Source organism: Bos indicus, chromosome 22 (assembly GCF_029378745.1).
Source record: "Bos indicus isolate NIAB-ARS_2022 breed Sahiwal x Tharparkar chromosome 22, NIAB-ARS_B.indTharparkar_mat_pri_1.0, whole genome shotgun sequence".
NCBI classification, from domain to species: domain Eukaryota; kingdom Metazoa; phylum Chordata; class Mammalia; order Artiodactyla; family Bovidae; genus Bos; species Bos indicus.
The window spans coordinates 6,800,972-6,822,671 of NC_091781.1; the positions used below are offsets into that span (position 1 = coordinate 6,800,972).

A 21,700-nucleotide genomic window follows, 5' to 3' on the forward strand; every position below is an offset into this window, starting at 1 on the left:
AGAAGAAGGCTGTCAAACCAGAGTGAAACACGTGCTACCTGGGGACCCACTAGGTTCCTATGCCCACCAGAGGGGAGAGGAGGAAAGAATGCATGTCATCCTGGCCTCAGAAGACTTGTGTATTTTCAAAGTACACTGAGGGTGGAAACCAGCATAATTCACATAAGACTCAAAAGCAACTTGGGCAGCCTTAAGAAAGCGGGAAATTCTGACACATGGTACACCATGGATGAACCTTGAAGACATTATATTAAGTGAAGCGAGCCAGACATGAAAGGACAAAGACTGTATGATTTTAGTTACATGAGGTGCCTAGAGTAGGCAAAATTCACAGAGACAGAAAGTAAAATGGCGATTGGTTGCCTCCAGAGTCTGGAGGGCGGAATTGGGAGTATTTAATGGGTAGGTACAGTTTCTGTTTGGGAGGGTGAAAATATTCTGTTCTGGTTGGGTCTTCCTTGGTAGCCCAATGGGTAGGCTCTTTGCTTCCACTGCAGGGGCTGCAAGTTTGATTCCTGGTTGGGGAACTAAGAACTCACATGCCACCAAAAGAAAAAAAAATACATTCTGGAGATGGTGGTGACGGCTGCACATTAATCTGAATGTAATTAATGCCTAAAAATTGTTTAAATGGTTAGCTTTTCTGTTACGTATATCTCACCAAGAGTTTTTCTTCTCTTAAAGCAATGCAGGACCTTCTGTCTAAGGCTCCTAAGTAACTGACAAGCTTCTTGGGAAATGGAGAAAGACAGAGATGCCCACCTACAGCCCAGCAGAGGCAGCACCGTGTTCTAACAGCTAAGCCTTCTTGCAGGTCTAGAGAATACAGGTCTGTCATCTCAGGGGCAGTGCCCACGAGTAAGCCAAACTCTGCCCCCACCACCCCAGCTCCTAGTGCAGGGAGGTGACCCACCAAGCAGTCCCAGCCAGGCAGGACCAAGCGGAGATATGAGAGGAGGGACATTTGGACCCATAGTGGGAGGATGGTTAGGACTCCTCACTTCCACTTCAGGTTGCATGGGACCTGTGGGGACCTGCCCCAAGGACCAAGAGCCAGTTTTCACTCATCATGACCACTGCAGGCCTAGGAAAGGGTGTTGACACCAGGGACCCTGGGAGGTGAGACCAAAGTGGGTCGGCCCACATGGTCTCCCATGAACAAGCGGCAGAGCCCTGGGGAGGGACCTGGAAGGTGGGGTGGTGCCCTCCATTGGGCAGGCCTCTGCACAGACGTTTCTCACCATCCACAAGAAAAGACTTCTGCTCAGTGAGGCTCCCAGGTGTAGCCACAGAACTGGCCCTTCCTCCAGGGGCCCCATGAGGAAGCCCACCTGTCCCGAAGGCCGGGAGGAGGAGGGGGGAGACCCCAGGAGAAAGGCGAGGGCACATGAGGTCAGGGCTGGAGATGGGGTTTGAGTCCAGGTCCTCACCCTGGACCTGGAGGCTCAGCCTGGACTTGAAGGCTCTGTCCTCAGCCTGAGCCTTCAGTCAGGATACTCAGGTGACCCAAAGCTGGCCCACTCCCTGTGCCACCACCTCCCAAGCCTCGTCCCTAGCCTGGGTTGCTACCTTCTGTTGCCATGGAGATACTGCAGGCCTTTGGGTCCCACTTCTTCCCCACTGTAGGGTGGTTTCTGGACTGTAGCAGTGAACAGGGGCTCACAGAGGTCAATTTTTATTTTAAATTTTTTAAAGTTATCCTATTTTTTAAATTAACTCATTAATTTGGCTGGGTCAGGTCTTAGTTGAGGCACTAGGATCTTTTCCTTGTGCACTCGAACTCTATATTTGTGGCATCAAGGCTCAGTAGTTGCAGAACACAGGCTTAGTTGCCCGAGGCATGTGGGATCTTAGTTCCCCAACCAGGGATTGAACCTACATTGCAAGGCAGAATGTTTACCACTGGGCCATCAACGAAGTCCCTGGATGTTGATGTTATGTGCAAAATATATATTAACATCTTAAGATGTACACTCCTCTGTTATTGATGACACTGACAGTGGGAACCCCGCCTCACACAGCCCTAGGAGAAGGCTGGCCTTACACCTTGGCTGGTCCAGGGAGACACCAGGAATGGGAGGTGAGCTTCTGAGAACCTTCCAGGATATCCTGGAAGAGCCAGGCTTCCTCCACCTCCAGCCACAAAAGCAGGTAGATGAATGAACAGAAGAGGCTACAGCCCCATTTAGCGCCTTCCTCCAATTGGCATGCTGTTCCAATTAACGTCATTACTCTTATAGACTGATTTCATTATAAGTGTTATAAATGTAAATGAATAATTTATATGGATGCCATATTTTCAGTTTTATATAATGGAATTTGATGTGGTTTCTATTGACAAGGGGGACTTCTCTGCTTTAAAAAAAAAGGCACCCCTGGAGCTGACGGGAGCTGCCAGGCTGCCCACTAGACACCAGACGAATGGACAGGGCGACCAGTCCAGGTTGGAGAAGGCAAAACAGCGGGAGAAACTTCCTCAGGAGGCCGTGGTGACCATACCTGATGCCTCTGAACCTTGTCCTAAGGAGACTGAGGCAACTGGTAGCTTGTTGGGGATTCACTGTCAAAAAGAGACCATGATTAACTCTATATAGAGTTGTACAGAAAAGGAAACGCTAGTATGAAGTGTTGCGCCGGATTCAGTTCTGAAGAGGGATTAAACAGTCAATAGCCAGAAAGCTATTGATCTGGTCGAAACTATCAAAAAAGGAAAAAGAAACACCAGGCCGGGGATGCACGTGGAGGGGCGGCCGCAAGCGCCGCCGGGGTCGCCAGAAGCCCCACGTGTCTGAGAGAAGCAGAAATCTGGATTTTCAGGCCAAACAAAACTTGCGTGGGCTGGCTGCAGCTGGTTTGCAGAGCACCCCCGACTCCTAGCGGCGGTCCTCGGGCAGGCAGGGGAGGGGCGGGGGCGCAGGAAGTCAGCGGCTTCCTGCGCCCGCTCGGGCGGAGCCCTCCCCGGGGAGCGCCTCTGGGCGTCGCCACTGCTCCCCGCGGGCTCGGTTTCCTTCTGCGGAGAAGCACCCGGCCCCGCCGGTGGCTGCTCGGCTCCCCGCGCCCGCAGCGCCGCCTTCTGGTGGCCGTGGGGAGCGCCGCTGCCAGGCCCGGAAAGCCGAGACATCCGAATCCAGGGTTCGGGATCAGAAAGAAGCACAACTTGCAGGTTTTCTTGGAACCTCAGGCACTCAGACGCATCATAATTCCCTAGTTAATGATGCTCACGCGCTGATCACCGGCTTCTGACCACATTTAACTACACGCCTCTCACCCCATCCCCGCTCCTAGTTCTCCTTTCTTTCGAAATCTCCATTCACCACACCTTTGCTTTTCTTACCGCATAATTCTAGTTTCACTCGATGTATTGCCTAAAAAGTGCAGATAAGTATGGCAGTTCTTTATAATTAAACGAAAAGGACCCCATGCCGTATGTCATCCTTTCATTGTGTTGCTGTAACAGACACACCACCCCCCGCCCCCACCTCCTTTCAGGCAACACTTAGCATCCTCTCGGCCCTTTTTCACACTATCTCTTAATCCAGACAAGGACCACGTGTCTGCCCCGCAAAGGCTGTGACCAGTTTCACTCCAGGGCAAGCAAAGAGCTGGGCCGCAGGCTTCACTGACAGCTTTTGACTGCCACACCAGAGCTTTCCTGTGGACCCCGCCATGGGTGTGCAGCCCGCAGTTAGGAGAGTTCCTGCCCGTAGGGGGATGCTGGCTAATTGGACACAGCAGTCAGTGGGTACATTTGTCCTCCTCACCCGAGACAGACTGGCCTGTGTTTAGCTGCTCAGCCGACTCTTTGCGACCCTGTGGATTGTAGGCCGCCAGACTCCTCTATCCACGCCAGGCTCCTCTGTCCATGGGATTCTCCAGGCAAGAATACTGGAGTTGGTTGCCATGCCCTTCTCCAGGGGATCTTCCCAACCAGGCATGAAACCCAGGTCTCCTGCATTGCAGGTGGATTCTTTACCGTCTGAGCCACTAGGGAAGCCCAGACTGTCCTGAGGCAGATTTTATAGTGTCTCCCATGGGACCCTGCAAACGATCACACAGGGTGGTCCATTCGGCAGCTTCCTACTGGCTTCACTGCCCAGGTAGGTGGTCCATCTGGGTCTGTGAGTACAAGCCAAAAATAGGCCACAGCTGCACCAACTAACTGCCTTACTCAGGGGCGACCTTGGAAGACAGTAGGGAAGGTTGCTGACCCCAGTGGTTGGAGCTCGGAGCATCTGACTCTTCCAAGGAAAGAAAATAGCCTGGAGGGAGTGGTGAACGGCCAGGGACAACCCCCCAGGGCCCCTGCAAGAAGTGGGTGGGCGTAAAGCCACCAAGATTCTCAAACGAGCAAGTCGTTTGAACAAGAAGTGAGTCACCTTCCAAATAAAATTCCTGGGTAAGGAGGCCACTGAATGCCAGGAAGAAGGCAACCCAGGAAAACTGCTACACAGATGAATCTATTTTACAATAGCCAAGACAGGTGATTGACAGAGTTAAAATGGGCGGGCAGAGCGGACCAGAGGAGTCGTGAGCCTGCCTGCGACACGAGAGCCTGGAGTGAGTCCTCGAGTCCTGCGTGCGAAGACCTACTCGGTGCGAGCTGACTCCCCTCAGGCCAGGTGAACCAAAGCCATGGGACAAGCAGGGACAAAATTCAGGTATGGATCGTCTCTCCGGATTCACCCCACCCAGGGGGAAGCCCTGCATATTCCTGAACTTACGGAATACTAGCTGTAGTTTTGCGGGGGGTTCTTTGGTTGGCTTTGGTCTGGACTGTGCTTGCCTCTCTTTCGTAAGAACCTGCTAAGGGTCTTCTAAGGGTCACATGCAAGTTCCAGGATAGGCGTTTCCCTGTAAAGTTCGCCGAGCATAACATTTGAGACAGCGCCTTCTTCCTGGGAGAAGAAAGGGTGCACGGTCTTTTCACCTGAGGTTTTGGATGGCCAGGGGTGCAGCACGGAGTTTCCACGCTTCCTTGGGAGCTGCACCCCCTCTGTCAGGCCGATGAAAGCCGGGAGCTTTACTATGGACTCTGGGTGCTTAGGGAAGAAGGTGGCCTCGTTCATTTCTGCCACGCTCGACGCTTCCAACGTGGACGGAACTGCCACTTCCCTCATACCTGGCTCTTAGTCTTCAGTCTGAGGTATGGCCAACAGTTTATTTTTTAAGTGGGGGCGGGGGTGGCGGCGAGTTTGCTTCTACCTGGCGTAGCGCACAATACACTCATGGCCCTGAATTCTCCAGTGAGAGAGCTTCAGTGTTTGGACACAACTTGTTATCATGTGAACTGTTGGTGGGTGTGCAGGCGTCTCTGTAACGGTTTCACAGGCCAAACGCTTTTGCTTAGTGACCCACGCTCCCCTCAGCTGCCTTCCAAGTAGCCATCTTAAGAGCTGCATCACAACTCAAAGAGACGTTTCACAATCAGTTAACAAGCAACTTGGTGGTAACCACAATTTATGGCAAAAATCCCAGCTCCACTGGCCCCTTTGCATATTGTCTAATTAGAGACAGTACATCCTACACCTGGGAATATTCCTGTAAGCTCCACCCCGAGACGTCAGACCTGTGGCCGTATTTGAATGAGGGCCCCGATACCCAATAATCTTGGAAGTGCTTTATGCACTGTACCCTAGCACCTCCTTCAGACCAGTGAGTAACAGGTGCCTGTTACTCATTGCACAGCTGATGGAGGCCTTTTACTATGACGGCTCCTCTGGTTCTCCTGGCCCTCTGAGCTGGTGGTGGTGTTTTAATAAAAAGTATAATAGACAATGGACGTGAGTCTCAGTGAACTCCAGAAGTTGGTGATGGACAGGGAGGCCTGGCGTGCTGCGATTCACGGGGTCAAAAAGAGTCGGACACGACCGAGCGGCTGATCTGATCTGACAAACCAGAAGAACATAGAGGTTGAAGAAATTTTGGCAAAAAATATAATAGACAAATAAAATGTTACATATTTAAAGGAGATAGTGTGGTGATTTGACATATGTCTACTGTGTGAATGATTACCACAGTCAGGTTAACACGTCCGTCACCTCACAGCTACCATTTTTTTTAACGTGTGTGGTTGAGCTTCTGATTTTGAGAATTTCCTCCTGCCATTGAGAAGCGACTGTGAACGTGACTAACCTCTGGTCAAAACAGCCTCCAACTTGACATCCTGCAAATCTGAGCTAAATTCCGTAGGTGGGATGAGCTCTAGGAAGTTCTGTCGTGAAAACACTATGGATCTTGCAATTAAGCCCAGTCCCTAAGCCTCTGACTTCACCCACAGGTGTCTTCCCTTATGGAGTACTAGTCTCATGAAAGCCAGCTGACAAGAATCAGTGAAGAAGCCCACCCTGCTCCAAGGTGAGCAGGTCCTCTATAATGCTAGAGCCTTTCAGTGAAGGCAAACGGTTGATGGCCTGCAGCAGTGGGTGTCCCATGTGATGAGCTGAATTTCACGTGGAACTTTCTAGTCAGTGCACTGCCCACCCCTGGTCTCCCAGGAATCAGTGAACAATATCTGTGTATCAGCTCATGGACTGTCACTTATGACCCAGCTTTAATGGTCAGGTCTTTGGGCCCCCCAGGACTGGACTCTTAAAGAGATCCCATATATTGGATGACCTCCCCTTGGAAACATAGCAGTTTTCAGATTCAACATTTACATTATATGTATAGTTATATGAAGTAACCACACCTAGAGAACAGTGTTGAGACAAACATATGTGGAAAAGCCAACACGTGTGGCCATTACCTCTTGCTGCTGTTTAGTCGCTAAGTTGCAAGCGACCCCATGGACTATAGCCTGCCAGGCTCCTCTGTCCATGGGTTTTCCCAGGCAAGAATACTGGAGTGGGTTGCCATTTCCTTCTCCAGGAGATCTTCCTGACCCAGGGATCAAACCCGGCTCTCCTGCATTGCAGGCGGAGCCATCACCTCTACTGCAGACCAGCGGACTGTGCTCAAGTCCATCATAGTTGTAATGGAACCACCATAAAGCTTGAGATGCCTAGTGAGGAATCGTGGAAGTAAGTCTTCACTGCAAAAACTTGTATCGTTGGTCCACTATCCTAGAGTCCTCAATGAGGACTCCCACAGGGCCACCTGGTCTGTCTTCACCTATTGGCAGCTTGCACAAGAGTGACTGGCCCCTCTGTCTACCTGAGCTCCTAGGCATTCAAGGGCTTTTGCACCTGCTTTGATCTCAGCAGGTGGATGGGTGGATGTTTCATTTTGTTCAAATCTACGTAGATAAACTTGACCACTTTGATCCAGATATTCTATGGTCACCCTCCCCTGCCCACTGTCTATGCCATTGAAAAGTAGCAATTCCTGGACCAGAAAGGAAGATGATTTGGATCATCCCTGATGTGGAGGTGACACATCTCAGCTGATCAGGTGTGAACATGGCTGACCCCAGAAGTGCACTGAGGTCCAGGGGAAATGAGTAACTCTTTTTTTCTCTTACAAACATGGACCAGCAGTTTCACATGTCCTTCCCCTAATATTCTAGTTCTCATGATGTTGAAAATCTCACCTTCACCTAACCTGCTGCAGGGTCCCAAGGGCCAGCGGCCAATCAAGACAAGCATGGAAGGTCCTGGAGGTTCATTTCTTCTTATTTTGGGAGCTTATTGGAGAAATGGCTCAAAAAGACTGCACAATAGAAAAATATACTGATTCTAGCTCCTGGGCTTTAAAAAATTTTTTTATTGGAGTATAGTTGCTTTACAATGTTGTATTAGTTTCTACTGTAAGCAAAGTGGATCAGCTATATACATATATACATATATTTTGTCTCTTTTTTTGCATTCCTTCCTATTTTAGGTCATCACATAGAATCGAGTAGAGTTCCATGAGCTATACAGTTCATTCTCATTCAGTTCAGTCGCTCAGTCGTGTCCAACTCTTTGTGACTCCATGAATTGCAGCATGCCAGGCCTCCCTGTCCATCACCAACTCCCGGAGTTCACTCAGACTCACGTCCATCGAGTCAGTGATGCCATCCAGCCATCTCATCCTCTGTCTTCCCCTTTTCCTCCTGCCCCCAATCCCTCCCAGCATCAGTCTTTTCCAATGAGTCAACTCTTTGCATGAGGTGGCCAAAGTACTGGAGTTTCAGCTTTAGCATCATTCCTTCCAAAGAACACCCAGGGCTGATCTCCTTTAGAATGGACTGGTTGGCTCTCCTTGCAGTCCAAGGGACTCTCAACAGTCTTCTCCAGCTACACAGTTCAAAAGCATCAATTCTTCGGCGCTCAGCTTTCTTCACAGTCCAACTCTCACATCCATACATGACCACTGGAAAAACCACAGCCTTGACTAGATGGACCTTTGTTGGCAAAGTAATGTCTCTGCTTTTCAATATGCTATCTAGGTTGGTCATAACTTTTCTTCCAAGGAGTAAGTGTCTTTTAATTTCATGGCTGCAGTCACCATCTGCAGTGATTTTGGAGCCCCCAAAAATAAAGTCTGACACTGTTTCCACTGTTTCCCCATCTATTTCCCATGAAGTGATGGGACCAGATGCCATGATCTTCGTTTTCTGAATGTTGAGCTTTAAGCCAACTTTTTCACTCTCCACTTTCACTTTCATCAGGAGGCTTTTGAGTTCCTCTTCACTTTCTGCCCTAAGGCTGGTGTCACCTGCATATCTGAGGTTATTGATATTTCTCCCAGCAATCTTGATTCCAGCTTGCGCTTCATCCAGCCCAGTGTTTCTCATGATGTACTCTGCATATAAGTTAAATAAGCGGGGTGACAATATACAGCCTTGACGGACTCCTTTTCCTATTTGGAACCAGTCTGTTGTTCCATGTCCAGTTCTAACTGTTGCTTCCTGACCTGCATATAGGTTTCTCAAGAGGCAGGTCAGGTGGTCTGGTATTCCCATCTCTTGAAGAATTTTCCACAGTTTCTTGTGATCCACACAGTCAAAGGCTTTGGCATAGTCAATAAAGCAGAAATAGATGTTTTTCTGGTACTCTCTTGCTTTTTCAATGATCCAGCAGATGTTGGCAATTTGATCTCTGGTTCCTCTGCCTTTTCTAAATCCACCTTGAACATCTGGAAGTTCACGGTTCACATATTGCTGAAGCCTGGCTTGGAGAATTTTGAGCATTACTTTACTAGCATGTGAGATGAGTGCAATTGTGCAGTAGTCTGAGCATTCTTTGGCATTGCCTTTCTTTGAGATTGGAATGAAAAGTGACCTTTTCCAGTCCTGTGGCCACTGCTGAGTTTTCCAAATTTGCTGGCATATTGAGTGCAGCACTTTCATAGCATCATCTTTCAGGATTTGAAATAGCTCCACTGGAATTCCATCACCTCCACTAGCTTTGTTCGTAGTGATGCTTTCTAAGGCCCACTTGACTTCACATTCCAGGCTGTCTGGCTCTAGATGAGTGATCACACCATCATGATTATCTTCGTCATGAAGATCTTTTTTGTACAGTTCTTCTCATTAGCTATCTGTTTTTTACCGAGTAGTGTGTATATGTTGACCCCAATCTCCCAATTCATCTCACCTCTTCCTCCCTTGGTAAAGATAAGTTTGTATTTTTACATTTGTGACTTTATTTCTGCTTTGCAAATAAGTTCATTTGTACCATTTTTTCTAGATTCCACAATATAAGCAGTATTATACATTTGTCTTTTTTGGACTTCACATTGTATGACAATCTTTTTTTTAATTTTATTTTAATTGGAGGCTAATTACTTTAAAATATTGTAGTGGTTTTTGTCATACATTGACATGAATCAGCCTTGGGTATACGTGTGTCCCCCATCCTGAACCTCCCTCCCCATCCCATCCCTCAGGGTCATCTCAGTGCACTGGCCCTGAGTGCCATCTCATGCATCAAACCTGAACTGGCAATCTATTTCACATATGGTAATACACATGTTTCAATGCTATTCTTTCAAATCATCCCACCCTCACCTTCTCCCACAGAGTCCAAAAGTCTGTTCTTTACATCTGTGTCTCTTCTACTGTCTCACATATAGGGTCATTGTTACCATCTTTCTAAATTCCATATATATGCATTAATATACTGTATTGGTGTTTTTCTTTCTGACTTATTTCACTCTGTATAATCGGCTCCAGTTTCATCCACCTCATTAGAACTGATTGGAATGCATTCTTTTTAATGGCTGAGTAATATTCCATTGTGTATATGTACGACAGCTTTCTTATCCACTCATCTGCTAATGGACATCTAGGTTGCTTCCATGTCCTGGCTATTGTAAACAGTGCTGCGATGAACATTGGGCTACACGTGTCTCTTTCAATTCTGGTTTCCTTGGTGTGTATGCCCAGCACTGGGATTGCTGGGTCGTATGGCAGTTCTATTTCCAGTTTTTTGAGGAATCTCCAGACTGTTCTCCATAGTGGCTGTACTAGTTTGCCTTCCCACCAACAGTATAAGAGTGTTGATTCCCTTTTCTCTGCACCCTCTCCAGCATTTATTCTTTGTAGACTTTTTGATAGCAGCCATTCTGACCAGCATGAGATGGTACCTCATTGTAGTTTTGATTTGCATTTCTCTGATAATGAGTGATGTTGAGCATCTTTTCATGTGTTTGTTAGCCATCTGTATGTCTTCTTTGGAGAAATGTCTGTTTAGTTCTTTGGCCCATTTTTTGATTGGGTAGTTTATTTTTCTGGAATTGAGCTGCAGGAGCTACTTGTATATTTTTGAGATTAATTCTTTGTCCATTGCTTCATTTGCTATTATTTTCTCCCATTCTGAACACTGTCTTTTCACAGCATTAGTTTCCTTCATTGTGCAAAAGTTTTAACTTTAATTAGGTCCGATTTGTTTATTTTACTTTTATTTCCATTACTCTGGGATGTGGGTCATAGAAGATCCTGCTGTGATTTATGTCAGAGAGTGTTTTGCCTATGTTTTCCTCTAGGAGTTTTTTAGTTTCTGGTCTTACATTTAGATCTTTAATCCATCTTGAGTTTATTTTTGTGTATGGTGTTAGAAAGTGTTCTAGTTTCATTCTTTTACAAGTGGTTGACCAGTTTTCCCAGCACCATTTGTTAAAGAGATTGTCTTTTCTCCATTGTATATTCTTGCCTCCTTTATCAAAGATAAGGTGTCCATAGGTGCATGGATTTATCTCTGGGCTTTCTATTTTGTTCCATTGATCTATATTTTTGTCTTTGTGCCAGTACCATACTGTCTTAATGACTGTAGTTTTGTAGTATAGTCTGAAGTTAGGCAGGTTGATTCCTCTAGTTCTATTCTTTCTCAAGATTGCTTTGGCTATTTGAGGTTTTTTGTATTTCCATACAAATTGTGAAATTATTTGTTCTAGTTCTCTGAAAAATACCACTGGTAGCTTGATAGGGATTGCATTGAATCTATACAGTGCTTTGGGTAGTATACTCATTTTCACTGTATTGATTCTTCCGATCCATGAACATGGTATATTTCTCCATCTATTTGTATCATCTTTGATTTCTTTCATCAGTGTTTTATGGTTTTCTATATGTCTTTGGTTTCTTTAAGTAGATTTATTGCTAAGTATTTTATTCTTTTCATTGCCATGGTGAATGGAATTGTTTCCTTAATTTCTCTTTCTGTTTTCTCATTGTTAGTGTATAGGAATCCAAGGGATTTCTGTGTGTTAATTTTATATCCTGCAACTTTACTATATTCATTGATTAGCTCTATTAATTTTCTGGTGGAGTCTTTAAGGTTTTCTATGTAGAGGATCATGTCATCTGCAAACAGAATTTTACCTCTTCTTTTTCCAATCTGGATTCCTTTTATTTCTTTTTCTTCTCTGATTGCTGTGGCTAAAACTTTCAAAACTATGTTGAATAGTAGTGGTGGGAGTGGGCACCCTTGTCTTGTTCCGGACTTTAGGGGAAATGCTTTTAATTTTTCACCATTGAGGATGTTTGCTGTGGGTTTATCATATATGGCTTTTATTATGTTGAGGTATGTTCCTTCTATGCCTGCTTTCTGGAGGGTTTTTATCATAAATGGATGTTGAATTTTGTCAAAGGCTTTCTCTGCATCTATTGAGATAATCATATGGGTTTTATCTTTCAATTTGTTAATGTGGTATATCACATTGATTGATTTGCAAATGTTGAAGAATCCTTGCATCCCTGGGATGAAGCCCACTTGGTCATGGTGTATGATCTTTTTAGTATGTTGTTGGATTCTGGTTGCTAGAATTTTGTTAAGGATTTTTGCATCTATGTTCATCAGTGATACTGGCCTGTAGTTTTCTTTTTTTGTGGCACCTTTGTCAGGTTTTGGTATTAGGGTGATGGTGGCCTCATAGAATGAGTTTGGCAGTTTACCTTCCTCTGCAATTTTCTGGAAGAGTTTGAGTAGGGTAGGTGTTAGCTCTTCTCTAAATTTTTGGTAGAATTCACCTCTGAAGCCATCTGGTCCTGGGCTTTTGTTCGTTGGAAGATCTCTGATATAGTTCCAATTTCTGTGCTTGTGATGGGTCTGTTAAGATTTTCTATTTCTTCCTGGTTCAGTTTTGGAAACTTATGCTTTTCTAAGAATTTGTCCAGTTCTTCCAAGTCATCCATTTTATTGGCATATAGTTGCTGATAGTATTCTCTTATGATCCTTTGTATTTCTGTGTTGTCTGTTGTGATTTCTCCATTTTCATTTCTAATTTTGTTGATTTGATTCTTCTCCCTTTTTTTCTTGATGAGTCTGGCTAATGGTCTGTCTATTCTATTTATCTTCTCAAAGAACCAGCTTTTAGTTTTGTTCATTTTTGCTATAGTCTCCTTTGTTTCTTTTTCATTTATTTCTTCCCTAATTTTTATGAGTTCTTTCCTTCTACTAACCCTGGGGTTCTTCATTTCTTCTTTTTCTAGTTGCTTTAGGTGTAAAGTTAGGTTATTTATTTGACGTTTCTCTTGTTTCTTGAGGTAAGCTTGTATTGCTATGAACCTTCCCCTTAGCTCTGCTTTTACTGAATCCCATAGGTTTTGGGTTGTTGTGTTTTCATTTTCATTTCTATGCATATTTTTGTTTCTTTTTTGATTTCTTCTGTGATTTGTTGGTTATTCAGAAGCGTGTTGTTTAGCCTCTATATGTTTGTATTTTTAAGAGTTTTTTTTTCCTGTAGTTGACATCTAATCTTACTGCACTGTGATCAGAAAAGATGCTTGAAATGATTTCAATTTTTTTGAATTTACCAAAGCTAGATGTATGGCCCAGGATGTGATGTATCCTGGAGAATGTTCCGTGTGCACTTGAGAAAAAGGTGAAATTCATTGTTTTAGGGTGAAATGTCCTGTAGATATCAATTAGGTCTAAGTGGTCCATTGTATCATTTAAAATTTGTGTTTCCTTGCTGATTTTCTGTTTAGTTGATCTATCCACAGGTGTGAGTGGGGTATTAAAGTCTCCCACTATTATCGTGTTACTGTTAATTTCCCCTTTCATACTTGTTAGCATTTGCCTTGCATATTGTAGGGCTCCTATGTTGGGTGCATATATATTTATAATTGTTATATCTTCTTGGATTGACCCTTTGATCCTTATGTAGTGTCCTTTTTTGTCTCTTTTCACGGCCTTTATTTCAAAGTCTATTTTATCTGATATGAGTATTGCTACTCCTGCTTTCTTTTGGTTTCTATTTGCGTGAAATATCTTTTTCCAGCCCTTCACTTTCAGTCTGTGAGTGTCCCTTGTTTCGAGGTGGGTCTCTTGTAGACAGCATATATAGGGGTCTTGTTTTTGTATCCATTCAGCCAGTCTGTCTTTTGATTGGGGCATTCAACCCATTTACATTTAAGGTAATTTTTGAGAAGTATGATCCCGTTGCCATTTACTTTGTTGTTTTGGGTTCGAGTTTATACACCCTTTCTGTATTTCGTGTCTAGAGAAGATCCTTTAGCATTTGTTGGAGAGCTGGTTTGGCGGTGCTGAATTCTCTCAGCTTTTGCTTGTCTGTGAAGCTTTTGATTTCTTCTTCATATTTGAATGAGATCCTTGCTGGATATAGTAATCAGGGTTGTAGGTTTTTCTCTTTCATCACTTTTAAGTGTGTCCGCCCATTCCCTTCTGGCCTGAGAGTGTCTGTTGAAAGATCAGCTGTTATCCTTATGGGAATCCCCTTGTGTGTTATTTGTTGCTTTGCTTTTCCCTTGATGCTTTTAATATTTGCTTTTTGTGTGTGTTCTTCATTAATTTGATTAATATGTGTCTTGGGGTGTTTCGCCTTGGGTTTATTCTGTTTGTAGCTGTCTGGGTTTCTTGGAACTCTCTGGGTTTCTTAAACTTGGGTGGCTATTTCCTTCCCCATTTTAGGGAATTTTTCAACTGTTATCTCCTCAAGTATTTTCTCATGGCCTTTCTTTTTGTCTTCTTCTGGGACTCCTATGATTCTAATGTTGCATTTAACATTGTCCCAAAGGTCTCTGAGGTTGTCCTCATTTATTTTAATTCTTTTTTCTTTTTTCCTCTCTGTTTCATTTATTTCCACCATTCTGTCTTCCACCTCACTTACCCTATCTTCTACCTCAGTTATTCTACTGTTGGTTCCCTCCAGAGTGCTTTTGATCTCAGTTATTGCATTATTCATTATTGATTTACTCTTTTTGTTTATATTTTATAGGTCCTTGTTAAACATTTCTTGCATCTTCTCAATCTTTGTCTCTAGTCTATTTATCTGTAACTCCATTTTGTTTTCAAGATTTTGGATCATCTTTACTATCACTAATCTGAATTCCTTTTCAGGTAGACACCCTATCTCCTCCTCTTTGGTTTGGTTTGGCAGGCATTTATCATGTTCCTTTACCTGCTGAGTATTTCTCTGTCTTTTTGTTTTGTTTATATTGCTGTGTTTGGGGTAGCCTTTCTGTAGGCTGGAAGTGTGTGGTTCCTCTTTATTGTGGAGCTTGCTCCCTTTGGGTGAGGTTGGATAAGTGGCTTGTCAGTGTTTCCTGATTAGGGGAGCTTGCATCTGTGTTCTGGTGGGTAGAGCTGTATCTCTTCTCTCTGGAGTGCAATGAAGTGTCCAGTAGTGAGTTTTTGGGTGTCTATGGGTTTGGCATGGCTTTGGGCAGCTTGTATTTTAATGCTCAGGGCTGTGTTCCTGGAGAATTAGCTGGAGAATTAGCATGGTATATCTTGCTCTGGAACTTGTTGGCTCTTGGGTGGAGCTTGGTTTCAGGGTAGGTATGGAGGCTTTTGGATGAGCTCTTGTCGATTAATATTCCCTGGAGTCAGGAGATTTCTGGTGACCTCAAGTTTTGGATTTAAGCCTCCTGCCTCTGGCTTTCAGTCTTATTCTTACAGTAGCCTCAAGACTTCTCCATCCATACAGCACCGATGACAAAACATCTAGGTTAATGATGAAAAGTTTCTCCACAGTGAGGGACACCCAGAGAGGTACACAGAGTTACATGGAGAAGAGAAGAGGGAGGAGGGAGATAGAGATGACCAGGAGGAGAAGAGGGGGAATCAAAGGGGAGAGAACAATCTAGCCAGTAATCAATTCCCTATGTGCTCTCCACAGTCTGGAACACTCAGAGACATTCACAGAGTTACACAGAGGAGAAAAGGGAGGAGAGAGAGAGAGAGAGGTGACCAGGAGAAGAGGGGAAGTCAAAAAGGGAGAGACCAATCTAACCAGCAATCAGTTCCCTAAGTGTTCTCCGCAGCCCAGAACACCCAGAGAGATTCACAGAGTTAAGTAGAGAAGCGAAGGGGGAGGGAGGAGATAGAGGTGACCTGGGGGAGAAAAAGAGTCAAAAGGGGGAGAGGGCAATCAAGCCAGTAATCACACTCCTAAGTAAAATTGGGTACTGAAGATTAGATTCTTAAAGGTACAAAACTGATAACAAATACCAAAAAGCAGAGATTACAAATCTAGGGTAGACGTTAGACTCTCAAAAATACAATATTAAAAAAACAAAACAAAATCAAAAAAATTATAAAATATATATATGAAGTTTGCTTTTAAAATAGGGTCTTTTTTTTTGCAAGGTAATAGGTTATAAAAATGAAAATTAAAGGAGTAATAGAGGACTTAATTAAAAAAAAATTTTTTAATGATAATAGTAAGAATATATCTAGGAATTTCTCTGGAGCTGTTGCAGGCAGTGTGGGGTCAGTTCAGTTTCAGATAGTTCCTTGTTCTACCTTATACGTCTCAAAATCTGTAGGCCTCTTCCATTGTAGTTGGTGCTAACTGCAGGGTTTTAATCTGTTGAACCTGTCACTTCCAAAGTGATTCCCTCTGTTTATTTCCTTCTGTTTGCTGGTCTCTTCAGTGTCTAATTTCTGCCCTGACACAAGGGGGCGGTGGTGGTCACTTATTTAGGCTCACTTGTTCAGTCGTGCTGTGGGGAGGGAGGAACGCGGCAAACAAACATCACTGGTGTGTGTGGGGAGAGCCCGCAGTGTCTCGGCCACAATGGGTTTGCCCCCGCTCACAGGTGTGTGTGCTTTCCCGGTCTACACTGCTCAGGCTCCAGGTTCCTCTGCAGGGGAACTGTCCAAAGCGGGCCCTGGGTTGCGTGCACTTCCCAGGTCTAAGCCACTCAGGTTCAGGTTCTTGGGTACTCCACAAAGGCGCAGACTCGGTTGGGCCTGCGTTTTGTGTCCTTCCCAGGTCCGAGCAGCTCAGGTGACCAGGTGCTTGGCAAGCGCACTCTCCCCAGGTCGGGGTGCGTCTTATCGCCTCCCCCATCCAGCCGCTCGGTTTCCTGCGTGCTCAGCGGGAGCGCCCTCTCAGGTGTGCCGTGTGTCTCTTCTGGGGATCCGATCTCTGACTGTGACCCTTCTGGTGGATGTCAACCATCCAGGATCCCAGGAAGACTTGGTTAGCAACTGGAGCCTGCTCACAGTTTGCCCTCTCTGGGGCTGAGATTGCCCCTTTACTGCTCTGGCTGCCCCCTGCCTGCCTCCCTGTCTCCAGTGGGGGATGGGCCGGTCGGCAGCCGGCCAGCTCTCCTGGTATTTGCTCAGTCCTGTGTTCTGTGAGCTGGCCAGCAGTGTCTTAGGTTAGGGCTTTTCGCAGGATAGTTCTCTCTCTTTTTTCTCTCTCTGGCCATCCCACAGTTTGGGTTGCTCCCTCAGATTGCCCTCAGGGCATTCAGTCCCTGTCCTTATCCTAAGCAATGCAGCCCACGCGCCTCCATGCGCATGCTCCCTGCGAGCGTCTAGGCTACTTCTCAGCTGGGAGTTGCCTAGGCTCATAATCTGTGGGTTTATTATCTATCCTCCCAGTTATGTTGCCCTCTGAGATTCCAAAACTCCCCACAGACCCACGGATGAGAGGGTTTCCTGGTATTTGGAAAGTTCTCCTCTTTTATGACTCCCTCCCCGAGATGGGTGTCTGTCCCTCTTTTGTCTCTCTTTTTACCTTTTATATTTTGTCCTACCTCCTTTCGAAGACAACAGGCTGCCTTTCTGGGTGCCTGGTGTCCTCTGGCCAGCGTTCAGAAGTTGTTTTGTGGAATTTGCTCAGCGTTCAAATGTTCTTTCAATGAATTTGTGGTGGAGAAAGTGGTCTCCCCATCCTGTTCCTCCGCCATCCTAGGAATGCCCCACTCTGTAACAATGTTTTTATGGTCTTTGATTTTTAGAAATTTTTATTTGGTATTAGCAAGGGATAGTAAAATTGTCACAGAAAGTCAGCAGCAGATCCATGCATACCCATAAATCTGGTATATGAGAAAAGCAACACTCTGTTAGAGGAGCAGAGTCGTTCATTGAAACAATCAATGAGAAGGTATGAGATACTCACACCACACGGAAAAATCAAGGCAGGACCAAAGTACTACATATAAGGTGTGAAAATCCTTAAATATTTTAGAAGATAGAGAACATCTCTGGCCTACGTAACTACAGAACCAAAGTTAAAATATATTTCACAGAATAGGAAAAGAGACGTCCAAGGCATGTTACAAAGGGTCATATCTATAAAATGTCAAGAACTCTCAGGATGTACATGTACACACTGCTATTTTAAAAAATAGGTAACCTACAAGGACCTACTGTATAGCACAGGGGACTCTGCTCAGTATTATGTAACAACCTGAATGGGAAAAGAATTTGTGAAAGAATAGATACATGTGTAACTGAATTACTTTGCTGCACACCTGAAACTAACACATTGTTAATCACCTTTACTCCAATATAAAATAGTTGTGTGGTTTTTTTTTTAAAGAACTTTCTAGACTTTGCTGGTGGTCCAGTGGTTAAGATTCTGCCCTCCCAATGTAGGGAGTGCAGGTTTGATTCCTGGTAAGGGAATCAAGATTCCACAGACAATAATAATAAAAGAACTCTCAAATGAGGAAGAAACAACTCAATATTTAAAAAAGGCGGCCAAGGTTATAAATAAACCACAGACCCATGGAAGCCTAAAAAGTAAACAAATGAAAAGCTCAGCCTCACACGTCTCTACTGAAGCTGTTTTAGGCAAATTTCTTTCAGAATGAATGACGGAATTTGTAATGGTTTTTTGTTTTCAAGGATGAGGATGTAGAGATTGTGGTTAATGAACTAGGGCATTGGGTCATTTATGATACCACTAACTCTGGGTTTTTCACAATGATGCTCTAGCAATTGCTGTGTTGTACAATTTTAGTACTTGATTAGTAATTGTTATTGGCTGATAACTGCTTATAGGTGTTGGAGTCATGATGGAGGTTACTCTGGTAACTAAATAGAATTATGCTGGGGAAGAGTAATGAGGAATGAGAGGAAACAGTTCCCTCAGGCATTTTTGGTCTGACACAGTGTAGAGGTTTTTCTTTGGCTAAGAGAGGTGGATTTTGGTAAAACATGTTGTAGTCAGAAGTGATGACACTGATTTTTAGCTATCTGAAAAATTTAATGATAGTAAGAGGCGGTGCAGGATCATTGGAAAATAGCCTAAGAGGTTAGAGAATTTGAAGAGGTTTGAACGATAATTCAACTTTAGATTTGGGGTAGTACGGTTGATTTCTAGGGCCAGAATAAAACCTAAAATAGTCACGGCCAGGGCAGCTCGTTTCCAATAACGAGGCATTGTTATTTGTGGAATTGTTGTGGGGGAGAATAGTGTTGGAGAGAAGGAATCCAGCGAAGATGCTTCCAGCTAATGGACATTTGATGGAATGGATTAGGAGCAGGTGATTTTCATTGAGAAGAGAGAGAAGCAAGGTCGTTCTGGGAGTGGGAGGAAAATTTGCATGCTGTAGACAGCTGGGAGCAGTGTGGTAAGGAGAGTGGTTAACAGGGCTCAGGCATCGGTTACAAGGAGTTAGCAGTTTTCATCATCAGGTCTTTGGAATAAGAACCGGTGAGGACGAGGCTTCCTGTTCTCGCAAGACTTCGGCGACGAGGGAGGTTGTGGTGAAAAGGTATGGCTTTCCATAAGCTTACTGTTTTTTGAATGTCTTGTTCACCATTTAAATTGTGGAGCATGGATCCGGAGCTTGCAAATGCTATGGCTTTGAAGAAGGCATGTGTACACGTGTGCAGGGAGCTCAGTAAGGTTGACTCATGCCATCGTTGCCTTAAAGAGGCCTAGTTGGCTCAAGTGGAGAAAGCAACCAGTTTTTGGACGTTATTTTGGATGAGTCCAGTCTGGTGGGTCCATAGGGTCGCAGAGTCGGACAAGACACCAGCTACTGAGCACACATACATGCACACATGGCTGTAAGTAGTGTGGTGATGGCTCCAAAGCATATGTTCTTGTTTGAATGAACTTATTGTTTTCTATTAGGGCGTGAAAGTGGGTAAGTAGAAAAATTCCTGTGACACATCTTGCACTTGAGTGGAGCAGGGCTGAATGGGGGGGTGGGGTTGGGGAAACACTCTTGCTGAGGGAATTCACGGAGGGAGGCCAAATGGGGTGGATTTTCCAGTTGCGGCTGGAAAACAAGCCCTATGAAGGGAAGCTGGGGTAATTTAAGCATAAAAATATGTTGTATATTTCATGTTAAGTTGAATAAGAGTCATGCTAATTGATACAAGAAATCCAGTATTTCCCATGCAGTTATATAAGATTACTTGAGGGAGGAGTTTCCTGACGGCCTAGTGGTTAGGATTCTGGGCTGTCATTGCTGGGGCCCAGATTTGAACCTTGGTCTGGGAACTAAAATCCCAGGAGCAGCCTAGTGGGATCAAAGGTGGGGGGAAAAAAAAAAAAGATTGCTTGCAGGGCAGCTGGATTGGCTTCTGCTTGGCCATGTCATCATGCAGTCAGTAAAAAGGAATAATTCCATCTCCTTATCCAGTGAGAAATTGGAAAAGGTTGTTGGCAGTACCAAGAATTAGTATTGTAATTAGAAAGAGGAGGAAGTATTTGAAAAATCGTTTCATGTTAGGGTCTGTGTGTATATTAAGAATTCTATAATCATGTAACAAGTATAGCTACTAATGCAAATATTATTGACGTCATCTCTTTTGAAGTTAAATGATCATTTGAAGGTTTGGACAGTGATTCATTGTCCGTTCGAAATCATTCTTGGCCTGCTGTGCCGTGCTTAGTCCCTCAGTCGTGTCTGTTTACGACCCCATGGACTGTAGCCCGCCAGGCTCCTCTGTCCATGGAGATTCTCCAGGCAAGAATACTGGAGTGGGTTGCCACGCCCTTTTCCAGGGGATCTTCCCAACCCAGGGATCGAACCCAGGTCTTTCACACAGCAGGCAGATTCTTTACCATCTGAGCCACCAGGGAAGCCCAAGAATACTGGAGTGGGTAGCCTATCACTTCTCCAGGGGATCTTCTCGACCCAGGAATCAAACCGGGGTATCCTGCATTGCAGGCGGAATGAATGAATATTACTATAGGGATTTGACCGGTAATAAAAACATATGAGATAATAGCTTTTATGTAGGTTGAATATATGTAACTTTATATGTTAGAGTTTGTTATAATAGGTAGTGTTAATATAAATAGTCTAATTGCTGTAAAAGAGGCAAATAAATGTATGCCTTTTATTTAGAGTTGCATTAGTGTTTGGCTCCTAAGACCAAGTGATGACTGTTGCCCTTTAAAAGTCTGGAAAAGACATCCTGGCAGTTCTGGCATACTTTCCTGGTAAATAAGAGAGTTTGAGCACAATAAATCTAGTGGGTTTTTTTTAAACTATGTTGGCAGTAGAGGGGCCAGCACATAATTTTGGGGATTGAGTGATAGGGGTAATAGGTAAGAGTTGGAGAATTAAAATAGCATTTTCTCATGTCAGTGATTTTTTTTTCCCCCCAAAACACATGCTTTATATTGAAATCTAAAATTCACGGGCTATAAAACACTTATTATAACAGTCAAACTCATAAACTCCTAGGTAGTTTATAAATATAGTGACTTGATATTATGGTTTAGTACAAGGGCTAATATATTAAGATCCTAAAAATGAATTTTCCACCTTATGAATTAAAGAATAAAATTATTTGAATACAATGCATAAGTAGACCCAAACTCTCTTGGCTAGTTTGGCCTATTGATTTCCTCTGTTGTTTTCTGCTTCCAGTGTTGTTGATTTCTGATCTTTGGTTTTAATTATTTCCCTCATTTTGGGTTTATTATACACTTCTTTTTCTAATGTCTTATTTAGTTCCATTTTATTTATTGGAGTATAGTTGCTTCACATTGTCATGTTAGTTTCTGCTGTACACATCATGACTCAGCTCTAGGTATGCACATCTCCTCTGTGTCTCTGTGTGTCTCTCTCTCTGTCTCTCTCTCTCTCCCTCGCCTCCCTCTGCCCGCA

At 44.2% G+C, this 21,700-nt stretch overlaps 1 protein-coding gene across 4 annotated transcripts in view; it reads left to right on the forward strand.

Annotated features, from left to right (window-relative positions):
- Positions 1-21,700, forward strand: part of CMTM7 (CKLF like MARVEL transmembrane domain containing 7) — a 124,698-nt gene that overhangs the window by 48,010 nt on the left and 54,988 nt on the right. Inside the window, exon 5 of one of the 4 annotated variants that reach the window (XM_070777304.1) lies at positions 685-19,768. The exons of the other annotated variants lie outside the window; for them this stretch is intronic. Coding sequence (XP_070633405.1) covers positions 685-719 — 35 coding nt within the window. The 3' untranslated portion in view covers positions 720-19,768. Of the gene's footprint in view, positions 1-684; positions 19,769-21,700 lie in introns of those variants that run through there. 4 annotated transcript variants of the gene reach the window in all.